Here is a 21,637-nt window from a genome sequence, read left to right on the forward strand (position 1 = left end):
AGGCAGCAGAACATGCTCGATGGCTTCTCCAGACCCTTTCATGTCTGTCACATGTGCTCAGGGTGAACCTGCTCTCATCTGTGAAAAGCCCGGGGCGCCAGTGGCGGACCTGCCAATTCTGGCGTTCAATAGCAAATACCAAATGAGCTCCACAGTGCCGGGCAGTGAACACCGGGCCTATTAGAGGATGTCGGGCCCTCAGGCCCCCCTCCTCAACTCTGTTTGATCAGAGACATTCACACCAGTGGCCTGCTGGGAGGTCATTTTGTAGGGCTCTGGCAGTGCTCATCCCGTTCCTCCTTGCACAAAGGAGCAGATAGCGGACCTGTTGATGGGTTAAGGACATGCTACGGCCCTGTCCAGCTCGCCTAGAGTAACTACCCATCTCCTGGAATCTTCTCTATGCTCTTGAGTCTGTGCTGGAAGATACAGCAAACCTTCCGGTAATGGCACGTATTGATGTGCCATTCTGGAGGAGTTGGACTGCCTGTGCAACCTCTTCAGCAGGGTTTCTCAACCAGGGTTCCATGGAACCCTAGGGGTTCCTTCTGAGGTTGCTAGAGGCTCCTTGAGCAATAGGCAATTTCTGCCTCTCAGATAAGTTTCCAATGACCCCATTGTTCCTTTTAGCTATATGTAAGGGGATAATTCTTCCCAATGACGACAAGAGTAAGGAGCATTCTTCCCACTGAGTGTCACACTAATGTGTCATGAGTTATAGATTTTTCATTTTTAGCAGGGGTTTCCCGAGACCAGAAATTTCAAGGGTTTGTCTGTGTTGAAAAGGTTGAGAAAGGCTGTTCTATAGAGTCCAGGCATCGCCTCATGCTACCAGATGTGACACTGACTCTAGCCAAATGCAAAACTAGCAAAAAACAGTCAGAAAAGAGGAGTAGGTAAAAAAAATATCAGTGGCCTTCACCTGTAAAACCATTCCTGTTTGGAGGTCGTCTCAATGTTGCCAATCTAGTGCACCTGTTAATTTAATTAACACCAAAGCAGTTGGAACTGATTAACAACCCTTTTTGCTACTTAACTGACCAGATCAATATCCCAGGACTTTCACTGACTTGATGCTACACCCCCGATTAGAACGTTTTTCTTTAATTTTTTTGAGCAGTGTATTTTAGGGCTGCGTCTACGTAGTCGACTACGAAAAATCGTCGACGTGCGTGAAATGCGTCGACGCGTCAACACGTGACCTCACACGCATACCAAAGATACGGCCGGTTCTTTCAACTTCACTTCCGCCGCGAGTACGAGACTTCCAATGCAATGCCCTTGATGCCCGTGCACAGTGGAGAACACTGTGCAGGAGAGTTGGATTTTTCGGCAAGATGTTTCCGCAGCGCCGCTTTAAGCATTGCCGGCTGGGCCGCTACATTGATTGGGGCCGCTGCAGGCTGATCCCTCCCACTGTCCCACACAGATGAGATGTCACGCGCCACTCCAGCAGCAGCAGGTGAGCCTGAGGGGTCTCCACTGGGAGGGGGGGCTTACTAGGTGGTCTGTACTAGGTGGGAGGGCTTACTGTGGGGTCTGTACTGGGGAGGGACGCTTACTGAGGGTTCTGTACTGGGAGGGGGGCTTACCGAGGGGTCTGTACTGGGAGGAAGGCTTACTGAGGGGTCTGTACTGGGAGGGGGGCTTACTGAGGGGTCTGTACTGGGAGGGGGGCTTACTGAGGGGTCTGTATTACAGGATTAATTAGCTAATCAAAAAAACACTCAATTAAGCCAAAAAAATAAAATAAAAATAATCGTTAGATTAGTCAACTAATCGTAAAAATAAATCGATAGATTAGTCGACAGAAAAAATGAATCGTTAGTTGCAGTCCTAGTGTTTTTGCTCCAATGCCAAAAGTCCCCTGTACACGATCTGTAAAGGTTAACAGGTTATGGACTTTAAATCGGACATGATTTGGTTCAATATTGGTATGGGACAAGATTAACAAATATAGCTGCTGACACTATTGCTGTTCTGCTGACTCTGGTTTTGGCACATACAGTATCTCACAAAAGTGAGTACATCCCTCCCATTTTTGTAAATATTTCATTATAAATCTTTTCATGTGACAACTCTGAAGAAATGACACTTTGCTACAATGTAAAGTAGTGAGTGTACAGCTTGTATAACAGTGTAAATTTGATATCCCCTCAAAACAACAACACACAGCCATTAATATCTAAAGTGAGTAAACCCCTAAGTGGAAATGTCCAAATTGGGCCCAAAGTGTCACTATTTTGCGTGGCCACCATTATTTTCGGGAACTGCCTTAACCCTTTTGGGCATGGAGTTCACCAGAGCTTTACAGGTTGCCAATGGAGTCGTATTCCACTCCTCCATGACGACATCACAGAAAGTTTGGATGTTAGACCTTGCGCTCATCCACCTTCCATTTGAGGATGCCCCACAGATGCTCAATAGGGTTTAGGTCTGGAAACATTTTAATAAATACTGCACTATATTGGCACCTTTTGGCTCCATTTTGTGAGCTTTTCATGCAGCCACTCTGGATCTTGAGCATGATTTGAATAGATCCGCCAGCTATCCCAGCAACCTCTAGTCGTATTGGATGCGAGAGGATAATGGTCGCCATGTTCCGATTGTGTTAATGATCCCAGGTGTCGTTACATCAGTACCTGCTGGATAGGAAGCAAAGGCATTAACCGGTTGCCGACTGCTCACAGTATATTTACTGCGGCAGTCAGCCCCGGCCAGGCAGAGTGACGTAGGTCTACGTCGCTCGCCTGTCACTCCTTTTAGAGCCAATAGCGGGCGAGCGCGCGCCCGCTGAGGCTCGTTCACAGAGGAGTGCGGGCGTGTGACCGGCGGACCCGATGTCCGCCGGTCACACTACGATCGCCGGTACAGCGGGAGAAAGACAGAGCGGCTTATGTAAACAAGCCGCCTGTCATTCTCCCCTGTGTAAAAATGAAGATCAGACGGTTCTACTATGTAGAACCGTTTCTTTGTTTTTACACTAGGAGACCTGTCCCCCTACAGTTAGAATCACGCCCCTAGGACACACTTAACCCCTCCCTGTCCAATACAGTTAACCCCTTCCCTGCCAGTGTCATTTTAGCAGTAACAGTGCATATATATATAGCACTGATTACTGCAGTAATGTCACTGGTACCCCCAAAAGTGTCAAAAATGTCAGTCAAGGGTCCAATCTGTCCGCCGCAATGTCGCAGAACCGCAAAAAAAAAAAAAAAAAAAAAAAAAAAAACGCAGATCGCCGCCATTACTCGTTAAAAAAAAAACACCAAAAATGACAAAAATCTTTCCCTTTGTTAGTAAACGCGATAACTTTTGCGCAAACCAATCAAAATACGCTTTTTGTGATTTTTTTTACCAAACATATGTAGCGTAAAACAATTTGGCCGAAAATGTTAAAAAATTTTGATTTTTACATTTTTTTTGGGTGGAATTTCATATAAAAAAAAAAGTGAAAAATATTGTTATTTTAGCAAAAATTACACTCTTTTTTTGTTTATAGCACATGATCAAAAAAATTGCACAGGTGATCAAATACCACCAAAAGAAAGCTCTGTTTGTGGGAAAAAAAGGACGTGAAATTCGTTTAGGTACAGCGTCGCACGACCGCGCAATTGTCCGTCAAAGTCACGCAGTAAAAAAAAAAAAAAAAAAAATCGCAAAAAACCCCCTGGTCAGGAAGGGGGTAAAATCTTCCGGGGCTTAAGTGGTTAATATATCTGATTTCCAGCGAGAGCACTGGCACGGTGGAGGGGAGCACCTTTTGAGCTTAGTTTTTTTTCATAAGAAGTACTACGTGGTTGTTATTTCATTTGAGGTGTATGCACTACCAGCACATCCCCTTCTTTTCATTTAGATTTGGTGACTGACACGTTTTATGTATTTTTTAAGGATTTACAGTTCTTTGCCATGAGGTGCAATGTTAAACTTCCAGTGACCAGTATGAGAGAGTGAGAGATACCACACCAAATTTAACACACCTGCTCCCCATTCATACCCGAGACCTTGTAACACTAAAAACGGGTCACATGACACCGGGGAGGAAAATGGGTAAATGGGCCCAATTTGGAAATTTTTCGCTTACTCACTTTGTTGCCAGCAGTTTAGACATTAATTAGTGTGTTGAGTCATTTTGAGGGAACAGCAAATTTACACGGTTATACAAGCTGTATACTCACAACTTTACATTGTAGCAAAATGTCATTTTTTCAGTGTTGTCACATGAAAAGATATAATAAGATAAGATATTTACAAAAATGGGAGGGGTGTACCCACTTTTGTGAGATACTGTAGTTAGGTAATACTGTAGTGGGGGGTATGGTTTGATCTCTGAAAAGCTACAACAGTAGTTAGGTAAATCTAAAGTGCAGAACCTGCTTTACACACTGAAAAATACATCCAGCCTTAGCACATCTGAAAAAGTGAACATCAAAGTTGGAATTTTATAATCGTATCAAGTCAAAGAGATGAACAGCTGCAGACAGATGCTTTCAAGGACCAATAAACTACATTACTAACATCAACACAGTCCTTTAAAACAGAAACATTCTCAGCAGAAAAAGTGACGAAGCGGACTAGTTCCCTAAATCTTTTTTGCGGTTTAAATAATGTAGGTCATTGACCTACAACAGCATCCCAGTTATCCACTTCCCCTTTCCTCTTCATGCCATTTGGAAGTCTCTGTTACGTTTCCAAGTCATGTACAGAAGCTACATCCTTCATATGCATGCAGTCTAGGAACACCAGACAAAACAGGGTTAATATTTACTGTGACTCTGGGGCCTCATCGTGAGGTTCATGAATTCTAGAACCCAGTACAATTTCTCAAAGCAACTTCCTCGCACATTGTTGCAGCCCTATCCAGAAAAAGATGCAACTGCATCAATGGCTGAAGGTTGTGTATACAAAGCATTAAAGTGTTTGTATCGAAATTTCGGCAGCCAAAATATATTAGCCGAAAATGGTGTTATCGGCATTTTGCCAATAAGATTAACACGATTTTGACGCAATTTTACTGTACTTATGGTTTGTTTTTCATAGGTCATGTGACTCAAAAACCTCATCAAAAACGTAACATGGGTGCGTTATTAATGCGTTTTCAATGCATTTCAGCTTGAAGGTGTGTTTTTGGTGCAATTTTTATAACTGACCACTAATACCACAACGGAAGCGCAACAGACCAGTGTGAAGACCTACAAAGAATTTAAAGGGATACATTTTTTTTGCGCTAAAAAAGGTACAGATAATGGCTGACAATAGATCCATATTTATTTAAATTCATGATATTTAACCACCTCAGCTCCAGAAGGTTTACCCCCCTTCAGGACCAGATAATTTTTTGCAAAATGACATTGCGTTACTTTAACTGACAAATGCGCGGTCATGCAATGCTGTACCCAAATAATATGTAAGTCCACCTTTTCCCACAAATGGAGCTTTCTTTTGGTGGTATTTGATCACCTCTGCAGTTTTTATTTTTTTGCGCTATAAACAAAAAATACAGAATTAAAAAAAAAAAAAAAATACGATTTTTGTAAGATCTTACCGTAAAATCTTTTTCTCAGATGTCCATCGACAGACGAAGCCTCATCTCCATGAGCTGAGTGGGTTTATGCTCCTCCCATCATGAGTAGTCTAGGCAGTAAAATGTGAATACACATGCCCAGGGGGCTCTCCCTCCAGGCCTAAACCCCCACTGCACAACCCAGCACATCAGTTTAGTTTAAAAGCAGTGAAGACAACAGAACCGACCCCAAACAGAGGGGCAGGTGCTGCGTCAGTCGATGGACATCAGAGAAAAAGATTTTATGGTAAGATCTTACAAACATCTTCGTTTCTCTATCGTCCATCAACAGAAGCAGCCTCATCTCCATGAGCTGAGTGGGACGTCCCAAAGCAGTATAGGCATGAGGGGTGGGAAAACGCAACCAGACAGTAATGTCAACTCCAAGAGCTAAACCTAGCCAACCAGGCAACATGGAGCTCAATCAAACAGGAGCTCATCCAGATAAAAGACCCCAAAGAGAAGTACAAACAAATATTCTCTTATGAAACAGCAGCCTGGAAAACCTTGCGGCCACAAGAGGCATCCGAAGATGCCAACAAATCCACCTTGTAAAATTTGGTAAAAGGTGTGCACAGACGACCAAGTCGCTGCCTTAAACTTGTACAATAGAGGCTGATGGCGAAAAGCCCAAGAGGCAATCAGCGCTCTAGTAGAATGCGCCTTCACAGGGAAAGGAGGAACCCAACCCTTGATCGAATAAGCCTGAACAACCGTCTGCCTGATCCATCTCGAAATGGTTGCAGCGGATGCAGCCAAACCTTTGCGAGGACAGTCCGGAAGGACAAAGAGAGAGTCTGACTTCCTGAAGGACGTAATCATCAGATTAACCCTTATCGCCCCAACCACGTCCAGAGAGTGCAAGGCAACTTCTTTGTGATGTTTTGGCTTAGGACATAAGGAAGGCAACACAATGTCTTCATTCAGGTGAAAATCTGACACCACCTTAGGAAGAAAGGACTGATTAGGTTGGAGGACCACCTTATTCCTGTGGACCACCAAATAAGGCGATTGACGAGACAATGCCGCCAACTCAGAAACTCTGCGGGCAGAAGTGCTAGCCACTAGGAAGGCAACCTTATGCGACAAACAAAGCAGAGACCGCTCCCTAATATTCTCAAAAGGAGGCTTTTGAAGAACAGACAAAACCAGATTAAGATCCCACGGTGGTAACAGGTATCTCCTCGGAGGGGCCAGATGACACATCCCATGAACGAATGTGCGAATCAAACTATGAGTAGCCAACGGACATTGGAAGTAAATAGCCAAGGCCGAAACCTGGCCCTTGATAGCACCCAACGCCAAACGCTGCTCAACCCTTTTTTTTATAAAAAAAAGCCAAAACCCTAGCTATAGAAAACAAGTGAGGGTGCAGCTGCAGCAATTCACACCAAGAAATGTAGGATTTCCACGTACGATGATAGATCTTCCTAGATGTCGGCTTCCTGGCCTTCAAAAAGGGTAGGAATCACCGAACCAGAAAGACCTCTAACCTTAAACACCTTGCTTTGAACAGCCAAGCCCTTAAAGCAGGATGGAAGATTGGTCCTTGAGATAGCAGATCTTCCCGCAAAGGAGGATGCCATGGAGGATCCACGACCATTGTTACCAGCTCTGAGTACCAAGACCACCGAGGCCAGTCTGGTGCCACCAGAACTGGAATTCCTTCAATTGCCACCTTGCAAAGAAACCTTGGCAGGAGAATGAGCGGAGGGAAGGCATAGATCAGGCGATACAGACTCCAAAGAGCCACCAGAGCGTCTGTGGTGTTGGCCAGAGGATCCCAAGACCTGGCCACAAACCTCTGATTTTTCCAGTTGAGGCGAGATGCAAACAGATCCACATCCGGGGTCCCCCACCAGACACACAGGAGATGAAACACCTCCGGATGCAGGGACCACTCCCCCTAATCCAACACCTGACGGCCCAGGTAACCCACTTGCCAATTCTCCAAACCCGGGATGTGGATTGTGGAAAGAGCCGGAACAATGTGTTACGCCCATACCAAAATCTTGGCCACCTCCTTGGCCGCCGGGGCACTCCTGGTGCCCCCTTGATGATGTAAGCCACGGCCATGGCATTTTCTGTTTGGACCTAAACCATAGAGCCGTGGAGCTGACTCGTCCAGTGAAGCAGGCAGAGCTTGATCGCTCTCAGCTCCAGAATATTGATCAGCAAGGAAGACTCTTCCGACGTCCAAGTCCCCTGAGCACAGAGCTTCCCCAGCACTCCACCCCAGCCTGATAGGCTGGCATCTGTGGTGACCACCTTCCAAAATACCATCAGGAAGGACTTGCCACCAAGAGAGAGCAGACTTCGCGAGATGGCTCACCCGAATCTTCTGGTCCAATGACAGAGGATCTCTGTTCCATTTTGACAGAATCTCTTTCTGCAGCGGTCTCGTGTAAGATTGAGCAAACGGAACCACTTCAAAGGTCGAGACCATCAGACCCAGGGCCCTCATGCAAGCCTGCAAGGAGGACTGATCGGCCTCCATCAGCAATTGGACTGCCCTTTGCAACTTCGGAAGCTTGTCCAAGGGAAGGAAGACCCTTGCCAGAGCAGAGTCGAGGATCAGCCCCAGGTAGGTGACCCGCACAGATGGACTCAGGGTAGATTTGGTGACATTGATCTTCCGCCCGAAGTACTGAAGGGTCTGAATGGTGATTGAGATGGAGATGTTTTCCAGCAGATCCGAATGGGAAACTGCTCACAGGAGATCGTTCAGATACCCCACAATGGAGATATCTCGTCGATGCAACAAGGCCAACACAGGGGCTAAGACCTTGGTGAAAACTCTGGGAGCCGAGGCGAGACCAAAGGGTAACGCCACTAATTGAAAGTGCTCATCTGCCACCGCAAAGCGGAGGAATTGCTGTTGTCCCTCGAATATGGGGATGTGGAGATATGCATCCTTGATACCGATGGAAGCCAGACAATCCCCCTGATTCAAAGATGCCACCACCGACTCCATTCTGAATTTCTGCACCTGCACAAAGCGGTTCAGAGCCTTGAGGTCCAGGATTGGACGCACCTTGCTCTCCTTTCTGGGCACTGTGAAAAGGTTTGAATAGAAACATTGAGAGCGTTCCTGTTGGGGGAACTGGCACAATCACCCCTTGAGCCAGGAGATCTCGCACAGCCTCCCGCAGATCCTTCAAATGCTCTGGAGACAGGTGTAGATTTAATTGAAAAAATCTGTCCCCTGGCCGGGACCAGAATTCGATCTTGCACCCGGAACAAACCAGTTTGCGAACCCATTCGTCCTGAATGAAGGAAGTCCAGGGTTTCTGAAAGAAGAACAGACGTCCCCCCCACCCCTAAAACAGGTGAGGTAGCCCCTTCATGCCGAAGAGGACTTGTCTGCAGCACCGGACTGACCGGCCTTGGACTTGCCCCAGGGTTTCTTAGCACCTCCAGAAGTTCTGATCGGCTTACCTTTTTCTTGCGCCCTGGAGGCACGAAAAAAACATGAGCATAAAAAGGAGGGACCCTGCTTAGGACGGGGTGCCTTACCCTTGGAGGATTGAGGAAGAAGAGTACTCTTCCCACCAGTCAGACCCTTGATCAACTCATCCAATGAGTCGCCAAAAGGTCTCCCAGAAAGGGGAGATCAACTAAGGCTTTTTAAAAGCTTGGTCAGCGGACCAGCTCTTCAGCCAGACCATGCATCTTAAAACCATGCCCACGGCCGAGACCCTGGCAACCGGGGGAGCCGCATCCATAGACACATCACACAGGAACCTCAGAGCCTGGATCGCCTGGTTCAACAGTTCCAGCTGTTCCGGGGGGGGGGGGGGGGGACAGTCTCGGGGGCCAAAGACTCCCACAAACCCCTAATCCATGCCGTCACCGTCTGTGGGACTAGCACAAACACAAAAACCGGTTTCAAAATGGAACCCGCCAGCACATGAAGATGGCGGGAAAGGGATTCCACCCGCCTGTCCACTGGATCCGTAAAAACTGAGGAATCCTCCACAGTAGGATATGACCACACAGGATCACCTGATAGGATACACTGCCAAATATAGCACCAGGGCTACACAAAGATCGATGCCCATACAAAACAATAGGAAGCTGCAGGGAAAATGGCTACCCCATACAAGTCTATGGGGAAAAAATTCCATTGCCCACACCTAAGATGGCAGCGCCCGCGGTGCACCATGAGGCTAGGGACAGACACATGAAGACCTCAGGAACCAGCAAGCGCAAGGTACTATGTCACCCCCCCCCCCCCCCCCCGAGCACCAGAGGACTCCAGGCACACAGCCCCCGCAGGGACAGGGAAGGACACACAGATCAGGCACTGGACAGACCAGGGGGATCTCTTGGGAGGCACAAATCCCATTATCCCCAGGGGAGGGCCCACATCCCCCCCCTTACTCACCATATCATGGACCGGGTGGGCTCTGCTCCAGGCAGACTGCCTCCCACCCAAAGTGGGGGTGCTGCCAGCCAAGGGGTACGCTGTGACTCAGGGCATTCCAGGTCGTTGCGTCCCGACGAGGCATCCGCTCACAGGCTCGTCCCCCTCCGGACAAGGGGGCACTGTCGTGGCTAGGTCAGAACTATAACCTGCTCACGCTCGTAGGCCGAACTGGGGGAACCATAAGGATCTGGATTATTCAGTACGAAGCCCCAGCCGGCATTGTTGCTTGTAGATCACCAGGAAATTCTTCCCTGAACACTAGCTAGCAAGTAAGGAGAAATAAAAGAAAATATTCTTAAAAGAATAAAAAAAACTGGAACCGGAGTCCCAGCAGCAAACCTAGGTCTACTCCTTCTCTAGGCAGAAAACAAACATGTGTGCTGGGTTGTGCAGTGGTGGGGGTTTATGCCTGGAGGGACAGCCCCCTGGGCGTGAGTATTCAAATTTTCCTGCCTAGATTACTCCTGATGGGAGGAGCATAAACCCAATCAGCTCATGGAGATGAGGCTGGGTCTGTTGATGGACGATAGAGAAAAAACTATTTTTTTTACTTTCTGCTATAAAAACACACAATAAAAAATTTTTTAAAAAAAAGTAAAAAAATCTAAATTTTTAATAAATTTAGGCCATAATGTATTCTGCTACATATTTTTGGTAAAAAAAATCCCAATAAGCGAATATTGATTGGTTTGTGCAAAAGTTATAGCACCTTCAAACTATGGGATATTTTTATGGAATTTTTTTTTATTACTAGTAATGGCAGCGATCAGCGACTTATAGCGGGACTGCAACATTGCGGTGGACAAAATTGGACACAGTGTCACTGGTCCCCAAAAAAGTGTCAAATACAGCGATCAGTGCTAAACAATATGCACTGTAACTGTACTAATGACACTGGCAGGAAAGGGGTTAACATCAGGGGCAACCAAAGGGTTAAATGTGTACCTAGGGCTGATGGTGGAGTCGGTCTACCGGATGTGACCCTTTATTTAAAGCCATATCACTTGTACGTATTCTGAACTAGCATCATGACTCTACAAACAAGATCTGGGTTTCACTGGAGAAAACACTGGCAGGCAGGAATCTTGCGGGGGCCCCTTGGATCCCCACTGATTACAGAGGCCTATCTGACTGGATTTCCCCCCTTATTGCGATCTGCCCTAGCTATCTGGGACCGACTAAACAAGACGGGTCAATATACCCCAAGGATGTCCCCTCTGACACGCCTGGGGGGGTATCTTTGGTTCTCACTGCGGGGAGGAGCAGGGCCTCTTTGGGACTTGGGGCTCCAACGGGAAAGTTGCCTGTGCTAAATTTGCTCCACAGGGCACTTTATTGCCGCTGGCCACCCTACAGTCATCTTTTGGAGTTACTGCGTTTGCAGCCTGGAGATATCGCCAGATGGCAAACTTCCTCCACAAATTGCAACCTCCTCTGCGATCCCTAGATACCCTTACTGTCTTTGAATCTCTGTGTGTGAATCTACTATATTAGGGAATGGGAGAGGGAATTGGGTCAGGAGTTCACTCCTCTCGGGTTCAGAGAATATTTATATTGACCAACTCATCCTCTGTCAGCTCCCGTCCTCACATAAATTTCTTTCTAGATGGTATAAGACCCTGTGCCGATTAGCACAAATGTTCCCGACAGCCGATGCTAGGTGTTGGAGGGAATGTGGTCAACGGGCACATTTCTTTATCTTTGGTGGTCTTGCACAAAGATTAGGACCTTTTGGGAGGCCATAACCCCGTGGATTAAAGAGACGACTCTGCAACCAGTAGAGTGTCCCCCATTACACTTTCTTTTCCACGTCCTCCTTAAGGATATATAAAAAGGAGCGTATCACCTCATTTGCTCAATGCTGCCACATCCCTGATTCCCAGGTTTTAGAAACAATCCAGCTGTCCCTCTTTTAAATTGGAAATAGGAGATAGTTGCTACTATGGAGGCGGAAAGCTCGATATACATAACTAGAGACCAATATAACAAATTCAAGGACATTTGGTCAGGTTGGATGTATTACTCCCTAGAGATTTCCACAGATTAATCGCTATGCTCATATGATCTTTGCTACTATGATGACCCGCTGATTGGCTCCTGCTGTGTCTAATCACAGAAGGAACGGGTCGCGGCCAGCGCGCACGCTTCAGAAGAAGAAAAATCACTACCAGGTAAGTAAATATACGCTAAAGGGCCATCCTGCTGCTGTATATGTACGTGGGGCAGCCCTTAAGTAGTTAATTAAAAAGTCGAATACAATTATATATATTTTGTTTTTGTTTTTTTTTCTAAAAACTGTCATTTTCAGTTTCGGTTTTCGGCCAGGTGCATCCTGCATTTTTGGTTTCGTACCAAAATTTCCATTCCATGCACCTCTAGTAAACACTAAAAAAGAGAAAAAAAATGCACTGCTTCTTTAATTTACTGTACATGTGATCTCTCATATCTGTGTTGTATTTGTAGCTGCCGATGCTCTAATTTACCCGGTTGACTGACGGTGCAGCTCCTCCAACAGGTATACTTCTATAAGTATAGGGTAGCATGGTAGCCGATCCATGCTACCATGGTCAGTTTTCATCTTGTAACATCTCGGTGAAGATACAGGCCCACTGTGCCTGTATCTTTTGTAGGCAGTGCAGAGCTGCCCTCTGCCCATCCCTGCTCTTGGACGAGTAAAGGGAGGGAGTGAAGTCTGCTGCTGGGTCTGAAAGCGTTCTATTGCCATGGAAATGCAGACGCTGGGCGGCAACGTTACTTCCGGTTCAGACATCAATGCCCGACACTAGAAATGCCCACCGCCAGGTTCGTGCATCTCTGTGGTACCGAGAGCTGTCACGTGACCTGCAGGTAGGAGGCTGCACAGTTCAGGAAGGGCAAATTAAAAAACAAAGATCAAAGTCCGATCAATCTTAATTTGACTTGTTGACACATGGTGTTTGTAGTAGCAAGGGTTACAACCACTTTAATGCAATTACTAGGCAACATATCTGTATAACAAACTACGTGCATTGTGTTGGAACATTAGCACAATTGTAGCATACTTACTTTATTTACCAAGCAAACCCTTTTAAACACATTTCACAGAAAACCGTACTGGATGCCAATAACAGATTTCCTCAAGAAAATGCTAATTGCCTATCAGACTGACACAAGCATGCAGTCAGTGAACTTTGAATGCTACAGAGTAATAGTTCCAAGTCAATACTTCTGAAAGTACTGAAGTCGTAACAAAAAGAAGACACCCAAGCAACTAACATTTTCAGAAGGAAGTCATCAACAGTAGTAAGTGTATGTGCACAGGAAAAAGGAGAGCACATGGCACAGATATCCAATTTATAGGACTTCCCTTTGCGAATTTTGATGATAAATAGTTGCACAGAGCCTGTATCTACTAAATTTACTACGATCAGTAAGGGCTTGTTTAAAAGCTCATTTTGCCCTGTTAAAAGTGCGGGATTTCAAAAATACTCTAACCAATGCTGCAGCTGTACCCCACCGCCTCTACACTAAGAGCAGAGCGATCAAAGACTGCTAATCACTCCAAGTCTGCTCTACCCCTCCAGCACTCACTGGAGTGCGGGGACACTGAGGGGCTTTGTCAGCTGCCAGTCAGACATCTGAGCGGATTCCAACATTTTTGTCCGGATCCCTGCAGAGCCTGGACCTCCTCTGTGACATAAGTCGACGGCAGACTTTAGCCCCCTGTTGGCTGAATCTGGGTCAAAAGGAGTGCAGAACTTCGTGCACTCCTATGACCTACAGGAGAAGTATGGCCAAAAGAGCTTTGCCCATACAGAACTTCTCCTTTAAAGATATGTCATATTGAAAGGTCCTCAGCTTGGTTACAGCTCTACTTTGAATTGTATTCCTAGGTGAGCAATGAAATATTTCTGATACTAAGCAACACCTAACAGCAACAACATAGTTATTCGCTACAATAAAATCCTAGATCATGTCTACACCTAGTTATGTATGTGCTCATTTTCTCTACAATACAAACTGATAAGAACATTGAGTCTATATATTTAGAATTTAATTTATTATGACGAAGTGATATTTGACTAAAATACAATTCTGCTAAAAGGTAGAGTTTACAGCAAAAAAAGTCTGTACAGAGCAAAAGTGTGAGAACAGAGAATGTGACCTGCTGAGCAGGTAATGCAAGAAACCAAATGAAACCAGCCTACAAAAGATTATATACAGATGAAAAGGTACAGATGACTTTCTAAATATACCGGTAATATGATTGCAATGTTCCCTGAACATGATGAACCACCCCCGCCCCACCATGTAAAGTAATTGAACATTACAGTATTTGCACCTCATCATTTGATTATAGATATTGCCCAAGGCTGCTTACTAACCAAGACGGGGTAAGAAAAAAAAGCGGATTCATTTAAAGTGACTAATCATAAAATGTTGAACCCCACCCCCATCATGTAAAGTAATTAAACACCCAGCTGTGTTACTTTTCCATTCTAACGTTGCTTCAACATGTGCTTTCAAAACAAAATGGAACCTGTACTCACCAGTCTTCACAATTCATAGCATCACCATAGCCTGGAGTGTCAACCACTGTAAGACGAAGCTTTACCCCTCTTTCCTCTATCTCCACAGTGGACGCTTCGATCTCCACTGTACGCTCAATCTTATCTATAACCCAGAGAGGAGATCATGTGAGCACGGATGACAGCCAGGCTTCAAGTAAAACATATAACGACCAAGCTGCATAGTCTGCAAACATGTACTGAAATCCCAGGATAATGTGATCTATAATGCATCTTGGCAAGTCAATTAAAGAACTACATCAAGCAATATTTAACTTTCAATTAATCGTGTGGTATAAGCCACAATGTGTTTTCAGAAAAACAACACATTTTTGTGACCAAAATGAACCCAGCCCACAAGTTCTAACAACCACTGATCTGGAAAAAAGCTACCACGTTGGTGGTCAACCTGGTAAATACAGAGGGCCACAGGTGCGGCTCCTATCTAATGGGCCGCACAACAGAACTTGTACTTAAAATTACAGATGCACAGCACATATACGAAGAAACATATACACATATTGAATTTTGCACACATACAAGCATGACATTTATTGGCAGCATTTGATTATACAGTGCATCTGGAAAGTATTCACAGCTCCTCATTTTTTCAACATTTTAGGTTACAGCCTTTTTCCAAAATGAATTAAATTCATTATTTTCCTCAAAAATCTACAAACCATACTCCATAATGACAACATGAAAGAAGTTGGTTTAAATCTTTGCAAATTTATTCAAAATTAAAAAAAAAAAAAATCCTATGTACCGTACACAAGTATTCCCAACCTTTGTTCAATACTTTGTTGAAGCACCTTTGGCACCAATTACAGTCTTAAGTCTTTTTTAATATGATGCTACAAGCTTGGCACACCTCATTTTGGGCAGTTTCTTCCATTCTTCTTTGCAAGACCTCTCAAGCTCCATCAGGTTGGATGGGTAGCATCGGTGCACAGCCATTTTCAGATCTCACCAGAGATCTTGAATCTGGTTCAAGTCTGGGCTCTGGCTGGGCCACTCAAGGACATTCACAGAGTTATCCCGTAGCCACTCCTTTGTTATCTTGGCTGTGAGCTTAGGGTCGTTGTCCTGTTGGAAGATGAACCTTCACCCAAGTGTGAGGTCCAGAGTACTCTGGAATAGATTTTCATCAAGGATGTCTCTTTACATTGCTGCATTAATCTTTTGCTCGATCCTGACTAGTCTCCCATTTATTGTCGCTGAAAAAACATCCCCACAGCATTATTCTGCCACCACCATGCCTCACTGTAGGGATGGTATTGGCCTGGTGATGCTCTGCCTGGTTTCCTACAGACATGACACTTGCCAGTCAGGCCAAAGAGTTCAATCTTTGTTTCATCAGACCAGAGCATTTTGTATCTCATGGTCAGAGTCCATCAGGTGCCTTTTGACAAACTCCAGGCGGGCTGTAATGTGCCTTTTAGACACATTGAGGAGTGGCTTTGGTCTGGCCACTCTACCATACAGGCCTGATTGGTGGACTGCTGCAGAGATGGTTGTTCTAGAAGGTTCTCCTCTCTCCACAGAGAAATGCTGGAGCTCTGTCAGTGACCATTGGGTTCTTGGTCACCTCCCTGACTAAGGCCCTCCTCCCTGATCGCTCAGTTTGGCTGGGCTGCCTGCTCTAGGAAGAGTCCTGGTGGTTCCAAACTTCTTCCATCTATGAATGATGGAGGCCATTGTGCTAATTGGGACCTTCAATGCTGCAGACATTTTTCTGTATCCTTCCCCAGATCTCTGCCTGGATACAGTCCCATCTCAGAGGTCTATGGACAATTCATTAGACTTCATGGCTTGGTATGTGCTCTGACATGCACTGTTAACTGTGGGATCTTATATAGACAGGTGTATGCCTTTCCAAATCATGTCCAATCAACTGAACTTACCACAGGTGGACTTCAATCAAGTTGTAGAAACATCTCAAGGATTATCAGTAGAAACAGGATGCACCTAAGCTCAATTTTGAGTGTCATGGCAAAGACTGAATACTTCTGTACATGGGATTTTCTCCTTTTTTATTTTTAATAAATTTGCAAAGATTTCAAACTTATTTCACGTTGTCATTATGAGGTATTGTTTGTAGAATTTTTAGGAAAATAATGAATTTAATCCATTTTGGAATAAGGCTGTAGCATAACAAATTGGGGAAAAAGTGTAGCTCTGTGAATACTTTCCGGATGCACTGTATTTGACACTCACACAGTAAATGCATTTCATTCAAACTTATTGCTTGAACATGAATAATGTGGAAAGGTAATTTTTCTAAATACATTTTTAAAGGGACTTTCTTATCTCTATATGTGAGGTCTAGTTTAGGCCAGGAAATAGCTGAACCAGTTCCCCATTCAGCTCTACAGCAACGGATCACTTCCATTTTTGCTGGCTAGATCAGCTCTGCTTTAGACAACGACACGAAGTGCAGTGAGGTCACATGCAACATGAAAACATTATCTGGGATTTTCGATTTTGTGGGCTTACGCCAAACAGTAAAGTTGTTCTCATATTTCTAAATTGGTTTTGGGAATTCTAGTGACAGAAAAATAATAATCTTAATGACTGCAAACTGATAACTTATTACATTGAGTGCCGGTTCACACTTCCGCGTGTGCGGCGATCGCATGTAATATCGGAGCGCACTGCTCCTTCATTACATGCGATCGGATGTGCAGTGCGAATTCAGCCATACACTTTGTATGGCTAAATTCGCACTGCACCCGCACAAAAGTCGCACATGAGGCATTTTTTCAGCCGCATCAGGATCGGATCGCACAGTGGTTCACACTTGTGCGATCCGATCCTGTACAAACTGTCAGATTGCACTGCGATATGCGATCAAACTGGGGGTGTCGTTAACATTTCATTGACACCCCCAGCATATCGCATATGGCAGTGTGAACTGCCAGATGTGCGTTTGCGATGCGGGAACAGGCTGCGAATTCGCAGCCTTCCCGCATCGCACAAGTGTGACCCGGCACTGAATGTACAGATCTTGCATTGCAACATGCTATGCCTTGGCTTTATGCTGAAGGCATAAAGGACACGGTTTAAATATTATGGGGAACACCTAAAAATGGTTATTCAGTTATATATGAGCATTTTAACAATGAGACAGTATGGCGATATTGAAAAGTCAGAAGATGCCTGAGGAAAAACATCCTTCCCACATACTTTTTCTCTGGGTAAAACCAGTTTGGTAATTTTTGAAGTTTACAAGTTTGCTTCACGCGCACAAAAATTTGTTTTATGTGACACAGAGTTTTAGAAAATCAATTACCACAAGCATTCTTAGAGCATTTCCCAGGATTTAGGCAATGTTCCCTCATCTGGACTTTTGCAATGTCTAAGGCTCCATGTACACGGGACGTTGTAAATGGCCGTTTAGGAGCAGTTGGGCATTTTTTTCAGAAGCCCCTGAACCCACCTACATGTGGGTTCAGATGACGTCATCTGTGACATGAGGGGGCGGGGGTCTCCTGATGTTACCTGGTGACCACGCCCACAATGGCTATATAACAAGCTGCAGAGACCGGAGACCGGCATAATCACCGGAGACATCGTCTGAGGAGGACCGGAGGAAGAAGAAGAGCCGAGGGCAAAAGAGCATTAGAGCGGACAGCAAAAGAGTAGAAGACCAGAAGGGCGGAGAGGGAGAAGACCAGAGCGGAGAAGACCGGAAGATTTTTAATAAAACTTTCCAAAACGTCTCCTGTCGTTATTTACATATGCTGCCTTTTATGGGGTGAATGGGTAGGGGTACAGTGTACCCCATACCCATTCACATAGGGAGGGGGTCCGGGATCTGGGGGGCCACCCTTGTTAAAGGGGGCTTTCAGATACCGAGAAGCCCCCTGCCCGCAGACCCCCACAACCACCGGCCAGGGTTGTGGGGATGAGGCCCTTTTCCTCATCAACATGGGGGCAAGGTGCTTTGGGGTGGTGGGTGCAGAGCTCCCCCTGCCCCAAAGCACCAACACCCCCCCCCCCCCCCCATGTTGAGGGCATGTGGCCTGGTATGGTCCAGGGGGGGTGGGGCCACTCGCTCGTCCCCTCCCCCTTCCTGCCCTACCGGGCTGCATGCTCGGATAAGGGTCTGGTATGGATTTTGGGAGGGACCCCACACTTTTTTTTTTCCCCATTTTTGGCGTGAAGTTCCCCCTGAATATTCTCACAGCGCAAGTCGCACCGCAAGTCGGATCATCCTGATCCGACTTGCGGTGCGCCTTCCATTCAAATCAATAGGCTCCCATAGGGAATCATTGATTTTAAATGGAGGCAGAAAAAACGCTGCTAAAAGCAACATGGCCAAACGTGCAATAACGCCAATGGAAAAAGCTACTGAAAGCACGTTTAACAGCTGCTTTTTCCCGGCGTCAGAACTAGCTTTGCAGCACGTTTTTTCTAACGTCCCGTGTACATGGAGCCTAAGTGTTGCAATCTACAGTCTGGACTGGAATGTCTGGAGGCCACCACCACTAAGTGTTGCAATATACAACTTGGACTGAAATGTTTGGAGGCTACCGCCATCAGTCACCTTTATATGGCTAGATCTATCCTGCTGCACTTATTAAGGTGGCCACTAAAATTTCAGTTGTTCCCCCTTCATGTGTCCTAAATCTCTAATGCAACTCCTATTCTAGATAACCGGCCAGTCAAGAAATTCGGCAAGTCCACACACAGGGGTCCAGAAAAGGATCACCAGAACACACTGGTGCACAATTGTTGACATTTTGTTAACTAAAAACGGTCACTGGGATTAACCTATAGTCATATATACAGAGCCATCAGGTGGCAAAGGTAACAGTTTTCTAACCATAGTTATGTTTACATCTATGGGCTCCATGAACTTCTCTTCGATGCCCAACTTTGATATGCACCAACCAGCAAGAGTAACACAATGATCCCAAATTTTGGGAACCACTGGTTTTAGTATACCAACCAGCTAGTATAGGAATAACAAATTGAGAAATGTAAAACATACAAAAAAGATAAGCAGGAAGGGGCAAAGCTTCAAACCAAATGGACTCAAACATTTCAGCGATACCTAGCCATCTAGCTGTGCTAGGATACTGTGCAGTGGAGGAGGGAGGGGAGAATATTTAAGTCACTGAATGGTTTGATGCATGCAGCTTTCTAGTGTGCCTAAAGAATGAGTTTAATTCCCTTTCTTACACGGGGCAAGATAAAAAAATGTTACATGTATTTAAGCCATTTACTTTGAACGAAGTGTGAAACCGATTCATAAATTTCTTTCAAATCATAAAATAATTTTAAACTATTCTGAATTACAGACACATTGACAGATATGTCCATTAATGTTGCTTTGCATAATATGATGTAGGTGTAAATATATCCGATATAAAAATAATGCAGTTTAATCACCTGCTGCACCGGGCACCACACGCTCAGGATACAAGTCCGTTAGGAAGAGGCTGTTAATAAGCGTTGATTTCCCCAGACCCGATTCACCTGAAGAAAAACACCATGACATATTACAGCATGAACTCCTTAATTGATCCAGCCATATATAGTGGTTTGTTGGGGATAGGGAAAGATAGGGAAGGATGGAGAAGGATGGAGATTGATATATGGATGGATTGGGGGGGGGGGGGTCGGAGGTTTAATTATATACAGCAATCTGCCTACCCATGCCAGTTTTATCATAGTCGTCTTTGATTTGAATACAGAGAGGTCAACTTTAAAATGTGTGTCATATTAAATGATCACAAAAAAAGTGTTGTTTACAGAATACCGATTATACATATAAATATATGTTCCATTACTAGTCATTATCAGAACCAAAAAATCTGGTATGAAAGGCCGTTCATTGGTGGACATGTGAGAATTGCTGGTAGTGACTATGACTGACCATTTTTTCAGAAAATGTTAAGACCACTTATTTATTTGGCTTCAGGGATAGAAAAAATTTGCATTCAGTGACAACCATTACGGGTACCCCATGATCCATGTGTTTTTGCAAAAGACATATCATTACAAAAGTGGAATTAGTCGCAGTCAGTTTCTAACATCTTCAGCCATTCAAATCCATCTATGAGAAATCATCATTTAGGAGGGTACACTTTCCACAAAGATACCTGTATAGACCTATTGGGTAATCTCGTCTGCTTACAACTAAAGCCGAGCTATGAGGAACCTTATAAAATAGTCAATGAACTTCAGTTCCTAGTCTGCTGACACAAAATGTAAGGAGATGTTGCCAACAGGGATCCAAACAGTAACAAACCCAAGAGAAGTTCTACCCTTCACCACTCTTAAAAGAAGAAGTAAACCCTCCTCTGTAACTTGTACCTATAGGTAAGCCTATGATAAGGCTTACCTATAGGCAGAGATGTATAGTAACTAAGTAGAACTACTTCACTACTGTACTTAAGTACCGAAAGGCGGTATCTGTACTTTCCTAGAGTAGAATTTTTTTCTCCTACTTCCACTTCCACTTTTACTTCACTACATTTTTTCGATGATTTCAATACTTCTACTCCAATATTTTTGTTTTTTGTGCTGCATAGTTACTCGTTACTATTATAAAAATTACCACTGCCAGAACAGTAGATGGCAGGTTTCATGAAGCTCAAAACATGTGTATTATCAGCACATACGAAAAAAAATGCTACTGTATGTATAAATAAAAGCTGCATTTGAAATAATAAAAAACAATATGATGTTCAAACTTCTTTCTTTAATAACTACATAACACAGTACTTGTACTTTTACTTTCAGTACTTGAGTAGCATTTTTTTTTTTCAAAACTACTGGTACTTTTACTTTCAGTACTTGAGTAGCAAAAGTTTTAAAAAAAAAAACTACTTGCAATACTTAAGTACAAAAAATGTTGAATACTTTAGTACTTCTACTCAAGTCACTTTTTGATCGAGCACTTCCACTTCTACTCAAGTCACTTTTTGATCGAGCACTTGTACTTTTACTCAAGTATGGGTTTCGAGTACTTTATACAACTCTGCCTATAGGTACTGTAAATATCACCATTTAGGAGATAAAAGCAATAGCAGTTCGTGGGAAAATTGGTCATCAGGTACGGAAAGGGACGATAGCGACGATTCCGAT

The 21,637-nt window shown here is 44.6% G+C and overlaps 1 protein-coding gene across 1 annotated transcript in view; it reads right to left on the reverse strand.

Moving 5' to 3' along the window:
- SEPTIN2 (septin 2) overlaps positions 1 to 20,019 on the reverse strand; it is a 60,118-nt gene extending 40,099 nt beyond the window's left edge. Inside the window, exons 1-2 of the mRNA XM_082252040.1 lie at positions 19,937 to 20,019; positions 14,522 to 14,645 (exon numbers count right to left, since the gene is read on the reverse strand). Of these exons, the coding sequence (XP_082108166.1) occupies positions 14,522 to 14,538 (17 nt within the window). The 5' untranslated portion in view covers positions 14,539 to 14,645; positions 19,937 to 20,019. The remainder of the gene's footprint in view (positions 1 to 14,521; positions 14,646 to 19,936) is intronic.
- Positions 20,020 to 21,637: the final 1,618 nt, after the last annotated feature.

This window comes from Pelophylax lessonae (genome assembly GCF_965119305.1).
Source record: "Pelophylax lessonae genome assembly, chromosome: 3".
Lineage (NCBI taxonomy): Eukaryota > Metazoa > Chordata > Amphibia > Anura > Ranidae > Pelophylax > Pelophylax lessonae.